This window comes from Trachemys scripta, chromosome 13, assembly GCF_013100865.1.
Source record: "Trachemys scripta elegans isolate TJP31775 chromosome 13, CAS_Tse_1.0, whole genome shotgun sequence".
NCBI lineage: Eukaryota > Metazoa > Chordata > Testudines > Emydidae > Trachemys > Trachemys scripta.
The window spans coordinates 37690674-37707641 of record NC_048310.1 but is presented as its reverse complement, the minus strand read 5'-3'; the positions used below and the strand labels follow the sequence as shown (position 1 = coordinate 37707641).

The 16968-nt window shown below is 48.2% G+C and overlaps 1 protein-coding gene across 3 annotated transcripts in view; it reads left to right on the top strand.

The window, feature by feature from the left end:
- PDPR (pyruvate dehydrogenase phosphatase regulatory subunit) overlaps window positions 1-16968 on the top strand; it is a 67832-nt gene that overhangs the window by 23286 nt on the left and 27578 nt on the right. For 2 of the 3 annotated variants that reach the window (XM_034788218.1, XM_034788219.1), the window contains exons 3-8: window positions 8029-8162; window positions 12249-12330; window positions 12430-12593; window positions 13958-14079; window positions 15185-15302; window positions 16220-16369. In XM_034788218.1, the coding sequence (XP_034644109.1) occupies window positions 8029-8162; window positions 12249-12330; window positions 12430-12593; window positions 13958-14079; window positions 15185-15302; window positions 16220-16369 (770 nt within the window). Of the gene's footprint in view, window positions 1-8028; window positions 8163-12248; window positions 12331-12429; window positions 12594-13957; window positions 14080-15184; window positions 15303-16219; window positions 16370-16968 lie in introns of those variants that run through there. The other variant, XM_034788220.1, reaches the window with a different exon arrangement.

Sequence of the window (16968 nt, the reverse complement as noted above, 5' to 3'; positions counted from 1 at the left end):
AATTGGCCTCTCAGAGTTGGTAAGACAACTCCCACCTGTTTATGCTCTCTGTATGTGTGTATATATATCTCCTCAATATATGTTCCATTCTATATGCATCCGAAGAAGTGGGCTGTAGTCCACGAAAGCTTATGCTCTAATAAATTTGTTAGTCTCTAAGGTGCCACAAGTACTCCTGTTCTTCTTTTTGTGCATAACCAGTTGCTTCTCAACAGTGATTCTCTATAGGGCACTGAGGTTATAGAATCATAGAATATTAGGTTTGGAAGAGACCTCAGGAGGTCATCTAATCCAACCCCCTGCTCAAGGCAGGACCAACACCAACTAAGTCATCCCAGCCAAGGCTTTGTCAAGCCGGGCCTTAAAAACCTCCAAGGATGGAGATTCCACCACCTCCCTAGGTAACCCATTCCAGTGCTTCACCACCCTCCTAGCGAAATAGTGTTTCCTAATATCCAACCTAGATCTCCCCCACTGCAACTTGAGACCATTGCTCCTTGTTCTGTCATCTGCCACCACTGAGAACAGCCGAGTTCCATCCTCTTTGGAACCCCCCTTCAGGTAGTTGAAGGCTGCTATCAAATCCCCCCTCACTCTTCTCTTCTGCAGACTAAACAAGCCCAGTTCCCTCAGCCTCTCCTCGTAAATCATGTACCCCAGCCCCCTGATCATTTTTGTTGACCTCTCTCCAATTTGTCCACATTCTTTCTGTGGTGGGGGGCCCAAAACTGGATGCAAATCTCCAGATGTGGCCTCACCAGTGCCAAATAGAGGGGAATAATCACTTCCCTCAATCGGCTGGCAGTGCTCCGACTAATGCAGCCCAATATGCCGTTAGCCTTCTTGCAAACAAGGGCACACTGTTGACTCATACCCAGCTTCTCATCCACTATATCCCCAGGTCCTTTTCTGCAGAACTGCTGCTTAGCCAGTCGGTCCCCAGCCTGTAGCAGTGCATGGGATTCTTCCGTCTTAAGTGCAGGACTCTGCACTTGTATTTCTTGAACCTCATCAGATTTCTTTTGGCCCAATCCTTCAATTTGTCTAGGTCACTCTGGACCCTATCCCTACCCTCCAGGTTATTCATGTCTTTCTGATTATGAATTCCTGTCTCAAAACCAAATGTGCGGGATTATAGGACTTGAAATGTCTGCAATAGATGCCCATACCAGATAACTTGGTGTTTTTTAAAGTCATCTTCACTGGCAAGACATTTGTACTGCAGAGGGCAGGAGATAGCTTGAGATTACTGTTCTATCGGAAGGCTGTTGGATTAAAGGTAGATATCCTGAGTAGGGTAGATGTGCCCACTGCTCTGCTCGTTAAACTGCTGGATTTTAGCAGAAGTTTCCAAAAAGTATTCAAAATAGAATGAAAATGTTTTGTTTACTCAGCTGTGCTTTTTTTTTAATGAGACCATGCTGGTATCACTGTGTGAATGGAGACAGAATACACCAGATGGACATGTAGTTTTACAAGATGTGTACATGACACTGGAGCAGACAGTAATTTCCTTGAATATGGTCCCTCTCCTGCTTGGTGTGTCTCACCATTTGCCTTTATTGGAATCATGAGTCATTTTGAATTAGTTTCTAGGATTGTAATGTCACCTTCTTCTTCGAATGCGGTCCCTGTAGGTGCTCCACTCCAGGTGATGGTGCGTTGCGGCGCCGTTGAGCGGAGATCTTCGGTAGCAGCGCCTGGTCAGGACGCACACGCTCAGCTGCTGCAGGGCCGGCTTTAGGCCGATTCAGCCGATTTGGCTGAATTGGGCCCCGCGCCAAGAGGGCCCCGCGCTGCAGCTGTCCACCCCGCCCCTAGCTCACTTCGCCCTCCTCCCCTCCCGTGAATGCTCCACCCCCTCCCCTGCTTTGGATTCGCGGGAAGTCTGAGACGAAGCAGGGGTGGGCCGGCAGCACAAGGTAAGCTGGGGTGGTGGGGGCGCGAGAAGGGCTCCGGGGAGGCGCGGCCCATTCCCGCAGGCCCCAGCGGCTCTGGCCCGGCTCGGCCCCCGTGGCGCGGCCCGGGTCTGGCCCGGCCCCCGCGGCGCGGCCCGGGTCAGCTCCAGCCCGGCCCGGTCCCCGCGGCTCGGGTCGGCTCTGGCCCGGCCCGGTCCCCGCGGCGCGGCTCCCGCGGCGTGGCTCTGGTCCCCCCCCCCGGCGCGGCTCGGGTCTCCCCCACCTGGTGCGGCCCCCGCGGCGCAGCTCCGGGTCAGACCCAATCCCGGCAACCCCGGCCGGAGCGCGGCTCGATTCCTGGGGGCGGGGCTTGCAGCAAGCCCCGCCCCCAGGAATCGGGCCCCGCTCTTGCTAAAGCCGGCCCTGAGCTGCTGTCTCGCAGTGTTGTTAGGGTCTGCCTGAGCGCACGCGTCCCGCACCCACCTCAGTTCCTTCTCAACCATCCTTGGCTGAAGACGGGACTCGGGGCAGTGTTCATCTCTTCCCTGGTTACTCTAGGAAATAAGTAGAGAAAAATAGAAATAGTTAGCTAGCCATTTCCCAGTTCTCCCTTTCCTTTAGCACAGTTCGTTAGTTTAAAAAAAAACGTCCCCTCAAGTTAGTCTCTTGTTGAGACTTCCTCGGCCGCTTATACTTCCATTATGGTGGGGTTACCAGGCTTTCAGAAATGTGGCTCCTGCAAGGAGTCTATGCTGCGGTCCAGTGGGCACTCATTCTGCGTTAAATGCCTCAGCAACACACACGTCCCTGCGAAGTGTCTCCACTGTACCAGCTTAAAAACTAGAGCTCGCCGTGACAGAGACTTGCAGCTAAAAATGCTCCTCATGGAGAAAACTCTGCAGCCGCCTATGGAGAAGGGCAGTAAACTCTCTCCCTTACGCTCCCCTGCCAAATCAGAACCGACCGAGAGCATGGCTTCACCCTCTCATGTGAAGAGGCAGGAAGCCCTAATGTCTCCTCTCAGAGACACTCAAAAGGGTAAAGGATCTCACACAAGGTCTTTACTCTTGGTGCTGGCAGCACCCAGAGCAGGCAACTCTGATCACCCCAGCACCTCACGCGGGGCGCAAAAGCAGGGACCCGACTTCCTGCAGCGGGAAGCTCTCCTCCGTACCAGTCTCACTGACACCGACAATGGACCCGGTGCCGGCAGCGCATTCCATCCTGGTGCCGACAAGAATGTCAGCACCAAGCCTGTCTGCCACTCCCGGAGCAGATTCAGACCCCCTGCGGGACTGTCTTGCAGCTCCTACAAAACCGAAACAAAAATCACTCCAGGCTGCCGCTCACACTTCATGCTCTGCAGCACACCAGCCTAGGGATCAGCAACAATTCCTGCATCAGCAGGATATCTCTGTGGCTCCTGAGCCTGACTCTCTGCTCCTCTACATGGAGCCCTCACTGTTTGAACAGCAGCTCTCGCCACCTGACCTGGATACTTTCACAGATAGTGAGAACGACATACAGCACCAGGCAGAGTTCTCCCCGCCTGAGTGTCCCCCTCCACAGGAGCCATCCACCATACCCCAAGACATGGCGCATCATAAGAATCAGACTCACTTTCCCTACTTTGTCCCCCAGTGGCCAGGACCCAACTTTTCCTGCCCAGTGCCTTGGCCTCAGTGGTACCGGTGGTCAGCTCCTGCCACCGCTCCTCCTTGCGCCCCTTCTAACAGACCGCAAGCTCGTCCTACGCCTATATCCTCAGCTCCATCAACATCTAGAGCCCCTGAACCCCTTCCTGAAGAGGTGGGCTATGAACCCTTCCCGGATTTACCGGCTCCTGCCTCACCATCAGCCGCAGAGGACACCCTCATGCCTCCACAGCTGCCTACAGCTTCTTGGTCACATGGCAGTCACCACCTTCGTGGTCAAATACGCCAGGCTGCACATGAGATGCCTTCAGGGCTGGCTCAATTCCAACTACAAACCCAGCAGACACAGTTTCTGCATAACACTGACTCCGCCACTGAACGTATTGGCTTCCCTACATTGGTGGACAAAACCAGAGAATCTATGCATGGGTGTTCCCTTCCATCCATACCCCCCCAGTACTCATGCTCACCACGGACACTTCCCTGATAGGCTGTGGAGCGGACCTAAGTGACAACAAGGTACAGGGCCGCTGGTCCCCCTCAGAGACCTGTCTGCACATCAGTCTTCTAGAACTCAGAGCCATCAGGTACGTTTGCCTTCACTTTCTTCCCACCATAAAGAACAAGTCCATCTGAGTTCTGATGGACAGTATAGCATATATGTTTTACTTCAACAGGCAGGGAGGAGCACGATCTCATTCCCTATACACAAAAGCCATCTGACTATGGAATTGGTGCATACAACATCACATAGAAATCACTTCTTCCTACCTGCCTGGGTGTCACAACACTATCGCCAACACACTTAGCAGACATTTCTCTGAGGAACACGTATGGGAATTACATCCCACGATACTCCGACAGCTCTTCTCCCACTAGGGCACTCCGTCGATAGACTTGTGTGCCACTCCTCAAAACCCCAAATGCCATCTATTTTGCTCCAGAGCAAGATTCAGACACACATCTCTAAGAGACGTGTTCCTCATTCCTTGGAACAACTCCCTCATGTACGCTATTCCACTGATTCACAGGATTCTACGCAAGATCACAGAGGACAAGGCCCGGGTCATACTTATTGCCCCAGCTTGGCCCAGACAAACATGGTATCCTTACCTGCTATGCATGTCCATCCATCCTCCAAGGACTGTCCTCGACAGGCCAGATCTGCTCTCCCAGAACTGCGGTCAGCTTCTTCATTTGCGGCTCCGGAAACTCCATCTGACGATGTGGTTCCTTCATGGTTTCAATCCCACGAATTAGCCGCAATACATCCTCCTGCACAGTAGAAGGGACTCCACTTGTAAGACTTACCTGCAAAAGTGGAAAAGCTTCTCCATCTGGTGCTTCCACAGACGCCTGACACCCCGAACTGCAACCCTCCCTGACACCTTAGACTATCTTTTCGAACTAAAACAGGATGGGCTTTCACTCAGTTCTATCGGAGTTCACCACGCGGCCCTTACCACCTTCCATGACACACTAAATAGCTATTCACTTTTTGCCCACCCCACCATTAAACGCTTCCTCAGGGGCCTGCAAAATCTCTACCCTGAGATTCATACACCAGTAGCCTCCTGGAGTCTCAATCTAGTCCTCTGCGCTCTTATGAAACCTCCTTTTGAGCCCCTGGCTACCTCATTCCTGCTCCACATGTCCATGAAAGTGGCTTTCTTGGTTGCCATAACGTCAACGAGAAGGGTTGGTGAAATAAGTGCCCTGATGGCCTACCCTGCCTACACCATTTTCTCTAAAAACAAGGTTAACTCTGACCCCACCCCAAATTCCTCCCCAAGGTGGTGGCTCCCTTCCATTTTAACCAGCCAATACACTTGCCTGTATTCCATCCCATCGACTCCACAGGAAGCAGCGTTACATACCCTCGATGTCCGACAGGCTCTTGCATTCTATCTTGACAGAACTAAACCATTTCGTAAATCCCCATGGCTATTTGTTTCTACTACTGAGAGATCAAAGGGTGAGGCTATCTCTAAGCAAAGACTCTCCAAGTGGATCTCGGATTTCATCAGATCCTGCTATCAGACCCAGAATGTTCAACCACCAGAGAATATTAGAACTCATTCTACTAGAGCAATGTCAACATCCATTGCCTTCCTCCACAATGTACCCATTACAGACATATGTAAGGCGGCCATGTGGACATCTGACCACACATTTGCCAAACATTATGCTATCACACGGGATACCACGGCAGACACCATAGTCGACCATATGGTACTGTCTACCATTATCCCTCACGCATATCCAAAATCCCACCAACCATAGTGGGTACAGCTTCACATTCACCTGGAGTGGAGCACCCACAGGGACAGCACTTGAAGAAGAGAAAGTTACTCACCTTGCAGTAACTGAGGTTCTTCGAGACGTGTGTCCTTGTGGGTGCTCCACTACCCACCCTCCTCCCCTCTACTTTTAGAGTACTAATCAGACAACTCTACGGTAGAGAAGGAACTGAGTGGGGTGCGGGAAGCATGTGCTCAGGCAGACCTTAACGCCGCCGCGAGACAGCAGCTGAACGTGTGCATCCCAACCAGGCACTGCTACCGAAGATCTCCGATCAATGGCGCTGTGACGCACCGACACCTGGAGTGGAGCACCCCCAGGGACAGATATCTCAAAGAACCTCAGTTACTGCAAGGTGAATAACTTTCTCATGTGCATAGCTCAGATGAGCAGTTTGAGCTCTGTATAGCATAGTAAACTATACACTGTGCTATGGGCTGCTCTGTCTTTGTGAGGACACCCCTCAAATTCAGTCAGCTCTGTGGTGCTTTCCTTTGCGTCTTTGACTTGAGAATGTGCTTTCGCTGGTTGAAGACTATTTGGTTATGCTGTAGGGAGTGGTGTCAGTTCTGTTTTATAGGTTCTTTGCATGTGTAGGTCATGGTTAAGGCTACGATTTAGTCATGGGTATTTTTAGTAAAAGTGATGGATAGGTCATGGGCAATAAACAAAAATTAACGGCCCGTGACCTGTCCATGACTTATACTAAAAATACCTGCATTTAAATGGGGGGGGGGGGGGGGGGGGGGGGGGGTGGGGGGGCAGCGGGGGGGGGGGGGGGGCGCCTGGGGCCAGCGGCTCCAGCTGCTGAGGGCCACAGATTGCAGCTGCTCTGGCCGACCGGGGACTGCGGCTGCTCCGGCCGGCCAGGGATTGCTGCGCAGGGCCACTCCAGTAGCTGGCCCACTGTTTGGGCGGCAGTGGGGTCAACCACACTGGCCCCTGCAGAAGTCACAGAGGTCGCGGAAAGTCACGGAATCCATGACTTCCGTGTCCTCCATGACAGACATGGAGCCCTAATCGTGGTAAAAGCACCCTTCAGTGTCCAGCTTTGAATGCAGTCTCACTGTACTATGCCTCATTGGACAGCAGTTTTCCTGCCACCTGTGTTTCTTGCTGGGGTGCAAGTATAGGGTGCATCTTATCAACAAGCAGCTAAAAATACACTCTGGAGCTGGAATGCCCAGTGGGGTTTTGTTTGGAGCAGGGGTTGGAGGCATCTGGACATGGGATCTGCCCAGTCAATGGAGTACTCCAAATGGAGAGGGCTTTTAACTAACAGGGTTTATTACTCTAACATCAGCTCAAGTTACCAGGAATTCATGCCTACCTCAGTTCTGGGCTGTTCTTTCTCCCCCTTTCCTCCTTCCCATATCTTACTGTGATTTCACCTTCTTGTAGCTACACACACAAGCAGCAAACTCTGGCTGCCAATAAGAGGGGCTGCAATGCCCAGGGCCGGCTCTAGCTTTTTTGCCGCCCCAAGCAAAAAAAAGGGCGTCCGGATGCCGAAGCACAAAAAAAAAAAAAAACGGCTGCTGCAGGGAGCACGTGGAGGGTGATCAAGGTGGCTCGCAGGGGGGTGAAGGGTGGCGCCTGCCCGCTCCCTCCGCCCGCTCGCAGCCGGGCGAGAGGGGCTCCCCCCTCCAGCATTGGGGTGTCTCTCCCGGGCCGGGCAGGCAGAGCCCCCGGGGGCTGCAGGAGGTGCTGGCTAGGCGGCTCAGCCGAGCCGGGCTCAGAGTGGCGCGGGAGGCGGAGGCCGGTGCAGGCGGCGGGGAGTGGCACTTCCTGGGGAGCCCGGTGGCATGGTGAGCGGCGGGGATCGCTAGTTCCTGCCCCCCCTGGGCCAGGGTCCGTGCCCCTGTAGGGCTGGGCTGGGACTGGCAGAGCGCAAGGAGCCAGCCGGGGGCTCTGGAGCTGCGGACCGGGTTGCCAAAGCAAAAAAAAAAAAAGAATCATGGCAGGGCGGCCTGAATGTGCTGCCCCAAGATTGGCCGGCATGCCGCCCCTTACAATGTGCCGCCCCAGGCGCGTGCTTTCTCGTCTGGTGCCTGGAGCTGGCCCTGGCAATGCCTAGTGCAACTGAGAGATTCTTGTCCTGAGGCTGTCCCTGAACCAGAGGCTCTGGCATGATAGTATTTTGTATGAGGCCCCTGCTGTATTTTCTCCTGCAGGCTGGCTGCTGGCTCCACTCGATTCTGTGCTGGCATCGTGAGCACAGTCAGGCACTTGTCCATAGAGCTGAAGATGGCTGACTATTCAAACAAGCTGTATCAGCAGTTAGAACAAGAGACAGGAATCAAAACAGGTAAGAAAAGGAACCTCTGGCTCAGTTCCCTGCAAAGTGGATTCACACGAACTCCACTGCTTTCTGGGACTTGGAATGAGGTAACACTAGCATGTATAATTGCTGGTTTCTAAGCACTGAATGGGGCTTTAGCCCTCTCAGCTTGGAAACATTCCCATGGCATCCTCACGTTTGGATTGCCTGCTGCAGTCATTTAGAACACAACACTTGTGACAGGTAAGGGCAGAATTGTTGAAAGAAAACTTCCCCGATTATGCTCAAATCAGTAACATAAAAGTTAATCAAGAGTTAACTAGAATTAACCATGAAGCTTATACAGATGTATTCATTTTTGTATCTCCAGCCTGGGCAGCAATCTTAGCATAAAGTACTTGTTTATATTGCATGCACACCTGTATATTAAAGAGGGAGCAGAGGATGAGGGCCCAGTAGCAGCAATGCCACACCAGTTTCCAACCAGCTTTAATAATAGCATGCGAGAAACTCACAGATCCACAGGGTGAGTTTGCCTCAAGCCTTTAAACAGTCTGTCAGGGAGCATACCCCTCTTAGTGCTAGTCCCTAGGCCTCCACTTTTTGCAAGGGATACCCTGGAGCTCCATTACTTTGAGGCTGGGCCCTGGCTTCAGCACTACTGTATCTCACCATGGCTCCTTCAGTAAGTCCAAAAGAACCTGAACTCCTGTTGGAGGGAGACTTTACCCCTTTGGGAGCTATGCAGCCAATAGATGTTTGCAGCAACACAGGGCAGCCTTTTCAGTACAGGACAGCTTTTATTAGTCAACTAGCATACAATATTTTAGGATCCTGAAATTACAATGGAAAAGCAAAGCTTACATGCATGGCTGGATAATCTGCCTCTTTCACCCAGAATGTCCAAGATTCAATCTCTCTCACTGCACAGGGCAGCAGTATCTTTATAACAGTTTTCTGACACCTCAGTTCTTTGTTTCCAGCCCTAGTCACCCTGTTTGCACATGATCTGCCTCCCTTGGCTCCCAGTCATTAAAAGTTAATGTCCAGTCCATGGTCTTCCATTGTATCTCCAAGGGAAGTCAATGATATGTTGGCAATTCTTGATAATTCATTGATACCAATCCTGACATGCTTATGTGACCTACATACATCTCTTAGCTCCCTGTCCTAGAAAAGATGACAACCCCTTGAGTCATAGTAGATCACAGTATAAAAGTGAATGGGGAAACAGTCATACATTTTTCATAAAAATACAGAAATTTCCCACATTCGCTATAACTACACAAATAGAACATACTTCACTTTTCAAAGTCATGCACTCAAAAGTTAGGATGTGCCAGATTTAAGTTTCCTTCACAACTTTAATTCAGTCCCCTTGTATGTATGTGTTATGAAACAGTATGCCTCATACAATGCACAGAATGGATGGTGTTCTCTTAACAACAGTTGTTCATTGTATGGCACCATGCCTTATTTACTGCGTGTTGTTTTGAAGGCAGAACTGTTAATTTCCTTATTGGCTTTCCATGATGCTCATCACTACAGTACCTGAGTGCTTCACAAACATTAATGAATTTATTTTTACAATACTCCTGTGAGATTAGGGGGGTGTTAGTCCCCTTTTACAGATAGGGTCTAATATATACACTAATTTTGGGTGCCCAATTTGAGACATCTAGGATCAACAGATTGGACATCGGAATTTCAAGTCAGGCATGCAGAAAATAAACACACAATTAGTGAGCACTATGAAAAGTTTAAGTGACTTGCCTAGTATTGCATAGGAACTCAGTTACAGAAACGGGGTAGAATCCAGTTCTTCAGGCAAGCATTCAGCTGCCTGAACCATGAAATCATCATTTCTCTTCCCACAATCCTCTGACTCATTCACCACTCCACTATCGTGATTCACCCCCAGAGCAAGTACCGCTTGTGCACTGAATGAGTCAGGGGTCCTATGGGAAATATATGATGTGATCATGTAATGAAAGATTATCTTGATGCATACGTGTATACAGGGGGCCAAATTAAGGTTTCAGGGGATCCTTAATTCTAGCATTTCCTGAGTTCTGAGTGCTTGACTTTTAACATAGTTTGTATGTATTTTCCTAGGTTTTAAAATATGCAAACTGGAAAAACAGAAATTCCATCATGTGGCATCATATTGAAACCCACATGGGTCATCAGCAGGGTCAAACCTTTAGAGCCACCATATGAGTTAAACCACAACAACTAATGAAGTAACTGATAGCAGTAATAGGTTGTCACACTCTGTGGACCAGCACTAGAGGGGATGGGACACTGCCAGTGAGTTTCACAAATAGAGGAATGCTGAGACTTGGGGAGCTGAGGTGCCATTCTGGGATCTGAAGGGGAATGTGATCTAGTGGGTACAGAGCTTTTTGCCTGCTGTCCTCAAACCTGACCCCTTCTGCCAAGCCCCCTCCAACCTTTCCCTGTCCCAGACTCTCTCCCTTCCCCCAATTCCCAGCTCCCTGCCCAACCAATCCCAGTCTCCCCTCCACCCTGCTCCTCATCTGTTCCGTCTGTCCACCCCCAGCCTCTGGTGACACACACCCATGTTCCCCATTACCATTGGGTCTCAGTCCCAGTGTCCTTCCTTTTGAGCTTCTTGTCCAATCTCTTTGTCACCGCCCCTATCTTCTTGTTCCAGTTTCCTTACCCAGCTAGTCTTCGTTCTTCCCCTTAACTCCATCTCCTCATCAGATCTGGCTCTCTTCCTCCCTTTCCCCCATACCTCTGATTCAAATCCCAATCTCCTTGCCCAGACAGTTCCAATATCCCCACTGCCTTCTCCCAAGATCATCTGATCTCAGTCGCCCACTTCCTGACTCCCAGTCTCTGCTCAGCCAGTCCTAGTCTCCTCCCTAACACCAATTCCCAGTCCCAGTTTCTTTCTCCCTCTCCTCCAGCTACTTGTCCCAATCTACTCTTCCTGCCATTCCCTTCCCAGATCTTGTTCCCTCTGCATTCGAATTGGGCATCCTCCTCCTCCACACTGCCTGGACTGAACAGAGGGAGGACTGAGAGCACAACAAAATCAGGCTCCCTGCTCTCAGTTCCAGTGACCAGCCCTGGTCCAGTCTGCAGTAGCACAGAGCTGCAGCTTCAAGGAAATACCTCTTAGCCATCCAGACCAGAGCATGCTCAGGGTGGACACAATCTTCGGGGATTTAGATGTGAAACTCTAGCAAGTCTCTACTATGCATGTGTGAACTGTGATTTTTTTCAAAGGCATAGCTTGGTTAAATTTGGTTGATTTTCACAGGGACGGTAAAAGGTACATCCCTAACACAAAGGCCACCCCCTTGCCAAATTTCAGGTCCCTGCTCCAAAGTTGAGGGAACTTTAGCTTTTTAAAAGAAAAGGTTGCCAAAATTTTTAACATGGGCAAATGCAACAAATTTTTCCCTAGCCTCATTCTCAGAATGGCTGAATCATTTAGTCTGAAATTTCAAAATTAACCACAAAAAAAAAAAAAAAAAAAAAAATCAGTTTGAGGCAGACAACTGATATGGAAGATTTCAGCCCACACAGTTACCTTTGGCAGAATTATAAGAAACAGAAAACAGGGTCTTACAGTGGATTGTGTCAGGCAACCTTAATAATCAGCATTACCAGCCCTGCCTATAATTAAGGTTAATATTTAAAGGGTCATATTCGTCCATTAAAGCCAATGGAGTTACCTTGGTGCCAAAAGGTTTACATTCATTTATTACATGTTAAAGTTTTTTCTTCAGCTTATTAAGCAGTTATTAGAGCACATGGGGCAGTGGTCTGAATCCCTAGTTCTAGCCTCTTATCCTGCCAGTTTCTCCTTTACTGGGCAGGAGTGTGTGGAATATAATCTGTGAGAGTATTTATGAACCTGAGTAACTTTTAGTATAAAGGAGGATTAAAATAATTTTAGTAGTCTAAATTAAACTGTGCCTTCTAAAACAATTGTAGGTTACTAGCTAATCAGTGTATGAATGTGGGAAGCTGGGCTTTCTCGGCTGCTGTGTATTGGAAGCAATGATTCTGCTGGAAATACAAGGGCTTGGAGAACCTGCCCAACTCTGACTTGACTTTGGTTGGTCATTGTCCTAGGTTACGTGAAGACAGGCTCTATCTCACTGGCTCAGACGCAGGATCGACTGATCTCCCTGAAACGCATTGCCTCAAGGCTCAGGTACATATAAGAGAGAAATTGTACCTGATCTTAAACTTTACCTGTGCTTGCCTTTCCTGAGAGGCTAATGACGAGCATCCTCTGTGTGTTCTGTGGCAGTGTAATGGGGATACCTTGTGAAATCATGGCTCCAAAACAAGTGGCACAACTACACCCACTAATCAACATTCATGACCTGGTGGGTGCCATGTATGTGCCAGAGGACGCAGTCGTATCATCTGCCGATGTGAGTCTTGCTCTGGCAAATGCTGCCTCTCGAAATGGTATGAATATTTTTAATCTATAACATGCCAGCTCCCTTGTGTGATGTCTGCCTTGTTCTTATAAAGGAAAATGACCGTGTGATAGGGATGGTATCAGTTTTGGAATTCATCTTATTCTGTTTTGATGACCAAAGTCTGCTAATTTCTTTAAAGGAAATATGCTTTTAAATCCATTTTTCTCCACCCTAAAGTCAGGTCAGATCTTGTTTGGGTACTGCATCTTTAGAGATATTTAGTATAAGGAATCATACACCACAGGCTGCTGTAGTGATTATTTATATACAACCCTACAAGTCTACACAATGCTTTCTACCTATAGTAAACCCAGATGGGAGCTTAGTCTAAAGGCACAAGTGGATTCATGCCCATCTGGACCGTTTCATTATATATGAGCCCAGAGGAGTGTGCGATCAGAAGCTGGAATACTTAACTAGACAGGTGGATTTTGGGGGATTTGGAGGTGGGCCTGACATATGCCAGTTGGAAGCTTGTTCAGTGAGATTGGGGTGGTCTGAAAGAAGGGACAAAGTCACGATTTAGCAAAGAAGATGGGAGTGGAACTTGGTCAGATTGGAGGAAGCTTATGAGGTGTACGAGGGTGAAGCTCTGAAGCCAAGGTGGAGGCTGTACGGCAGCAGCATGTCCTTTGTGTGTAGCAAGGCGTGAGGCCACCAGCCAATTGCCTCCAAGGCTCTGGAAGTGCTATTCTTATCATTTAGCATCTCCTAGTATTGTACTTATGACTTCATATCATTGTCTTTGAGAAAAATATGTTGCTAAAGTCTCACTAAGTGCCACCCGGTCGGGTGTCTCAGAACTTCATTGGCTGGAACTTCTGTTTGCCAGTTGAATTTCTGAGTCCTGCTTATTTTCAGTATCATTCACTAACTGGGGCAAAAATGACTGTGTTCCCTTGAAATAGCCATTAGCTTTTTGTATCTGTGCCACCATCCAAACTTAAGACTCCAGCATTTATAAATAAAGTTTATAGGGTCTTTACTCTGGCTTAGAGTTCCTCGTTCACACTTCCTTCCTCCTTAAATGCCATCTTTGCTCCCTATTTGTTTATTCCTGTCAGCCAGTATAAATCCCACACTAAACAGGCTGCAATTCCAGCTCACTGCATTGCAGGATCTGTCCTGCTTCATTGTACACAAGCCATCAAGGTTTTCTACATAAAACATTTTGTACGCAAGCCCTTCTCCTCTTTTCCCTATGAGAAGATTTCATCTAGAAATAGGAAATGCCTGTGTCTGAAATGGAGGAGAGGCTGTTAATTTGGCTTTGGGATTAGCAGCCTGATTTTTCATCCTAGCAATAAGGCCTGTGGTATCCTGACTCCTTTCTCTGACCTCTCTATGCAGGTGTCCAGATCCATGAGCGGACAAGCATCAGCCATGTCATGGTCCAAAAGGGTTGTGTGACTGGAGTGGAGACTGACAGAGGACAGATTGAATGCCAGTATTTTGTCAACTGTGCTGGGCAGGTTAGATTTGATGGGAATTTCCCCCTCTGTGTCCTCTTGTAAGGACTCCAGTGTATTCGGTAGCTGTAATAGCAGAGGAGGAGATCATTCAGTACCAGCTAAAACCGCATGTCACGTTTCTTCAGAACGAACGAACACTTGTCAGCCCCAAAAATAGGAAAATATTGGTTACATCCCCAAATAGCTGTGTTTACACCCTCCCTCTCCATACTATCTTTGTCCTAATTAGAGCAGTCCTAATTAGCAGTGCTAAGTTTCTGCCACCCATGTATTTGCTTTTAATCGTATTTTTACTTTATAAAGAAATGTATATGTTCTGTATTTTCTCTGCAGTTTCATACATTATTATAATGTTAAGGTTCACTTTGGCCTGGTCTGCGGCAGTGCATCAAAGGCATGCTATTCAGTGCCACAGAATGGTAGTTCTATCTAAGAGGAGACTAGTGCATGCTGTTTGCTTGGCACTATAATCTAAGTGGCAACCTGCTGAGAGGCATTTTGCAGTGTGGCAATACACACCTGCCAAATCTCACTCAATGGGAGGGGCACATCTTTCTGAGGTGAAGGACTTTGCTGTGGCTCTTAATGAGACTATTGAATCTCCATAATTTTTCTGGAAATCTCCCTCTTTCTAATGTCACAGCTTGTCAGCCCTGAAGATATATTTGCCAGTTGATGTTTCTCAGCCTGCAACTGGCCATCTTGGTAACATGGAACCCCAGCAGAGCAGGAGGCCATTAGAAGAATCATTGTCTATTATGTTTGGAAGCCAAACCAGTAGTGATTTCACAGTATAAATTGTTTTGTTTTGTTTTGTTTTATATCATGATAGCACCTAAAAGCTTCAATCATGGACTAGGCCCCCGTTGAGCTAGTTGCTGTTCAAACACAACAAAAAGATGTTCCCTTCCCCAAAGAGTTTATAATCTAAGTAGAGAGGGGAAAAAAGTAAATAATTCCTTCTGTCTAAGGCAATATTACAGCAGCATAGACATTGATTTGCTCCCTGGTGCTGTAGCAAAAACACTCAGATGATGACCGAATATGCATGGGACTCAGCTTTCTCCCAGTCACTTCCACCCTAACTAAGCCTTTCTGGTTTCAGTGGGCCTACGAGCTGGGTCTCTCCAATGAGGAACCTGTCAGTATCCCACTGCATGGCTGTGAGCACTTTTACCTCTTGACACGTCCCTTGAAGAAGCCACTAGAGAGCAACACACCAAGTGAGGACTCTTCCACTCTGATTTATTTTGCTGGTGAACTATCTCTGTCCTTCCAAAGGCAAGGCTGGCTGGAGAGGCAGAGCTGATGGGTGCAGACATTTTCCATAGTCCTGAACTCTGCCAGGAATGTGCCTTGTGTTCAGGCTCACTTATTCTAAGTGTTCTCTTTCAGAGTTGAGGTGGGGAATAGCTGACTATTTACTCAAACATAAACTCTTGCCACAAAAGATGAGTTCTTCTGGGTGTGCCAGCTCAGATAGCAGAGATTGTGGCTCGGGAATGATTTTGATTCTTGCTTTGAAAGTAGTTGATGCATCCATCAGAGATACAACCATGCACCACGTGCTCTGGAAGGATGGTGCTAACCTTGCTATTATGTTCTCCTTGGAGGCTGCTGTGCCCATATGGGCCATGTATTTCTCTCTTTCAGTTGAAGTTAAGGCTTTACAATGGCATTGGCATGTCATTGAACAGTAGGGGGCAACCACAGCACTTGGGATAACAACTCTTCCCTCCCCACATGCCTGGCATTTGGCTCCCTTGAAGGAGAGCGCACATATGGATACCAGGGCTGGGAAGTGGAAAATGTGTGTGTCTCTCACTCTCACTCTCACTCTCACTCACACACACACACACACACACACACACACACACACACACACACACACACCCTTGTCTCTGTCATTCTCTAGCAAGCATTTCCGCAACTAGTAAGTAATGTTTATGCTCCTCTGGGAACCCAGTTCTCTGACCAGAGAGCCTGATTCATTCTCTAGTGAATTCTCTTCACTGACTGATTTGTGAGTCATTTTTGTATTCCCAGCCTCTCTGTGTGGGGAGCACGGTCTATTTTGATATAAGTTTAATTTGTCCTGCACTTCCCAATCCTTCCACACGCTCTCATGTTTCCTCTGCAGCTATTGTGGACCCAGACGGCAGGATCTATATCCGCAGTTGGCAAGGTGGCATCCTCTCCGGGGGCTTTGAGAAGAACCCCAAGCCCATTTTTACTGAGGGCCGGAACCAGCTGGAGATTCAGAATCTGCATGAGGACTGGGATCACTTTGGTACGCTAATCAGACAGGGTTTACAGCAGGGTGTATTTGATTTAAATCACTAGTCAGGAAGACTCAATTTAATAATGGGTTTCTACATAAAAGTGCATTCTTGTTGGTTATTATAACCGTAATACATATTCTTCACAACTCAGATAGATGTAGGTTTCATTTTTAGAAGGTACACACTATACATTTTTAAAGTGGTTTACTTTTCAGATTAGTTTTACAGCTATATCAGAAAATGAATGATTGTTTGGTTATTTCATTTACTAAAGGTAATTGAAGCAGATATTTATGAAGTCATTGGGAGGTGAACTATCTCCAATTCAACAGCAACAGAGGGTCCTGTGGCACCTTTAAGACTAACAGAAGTATTGGGAGCATAAGCTTTCGTGGGTAAGAACCTCACTTCTTCAGATGCAAGTAATGGAAATTTCCAGAGGCAGGTATAAATCAGTATGGAGATAACGAGGTTAGTTCAATCAGGGAGGGTGAGGTGCTCTGCTAGCAGTTGAGGTGTGAACACCAAGGGAGGAGAAACTGCTTCTGTAGTTGGATAGCCATTCACAGTCTTTGTTTAATCCTGATCTGATGGTGTCAAATTTGCA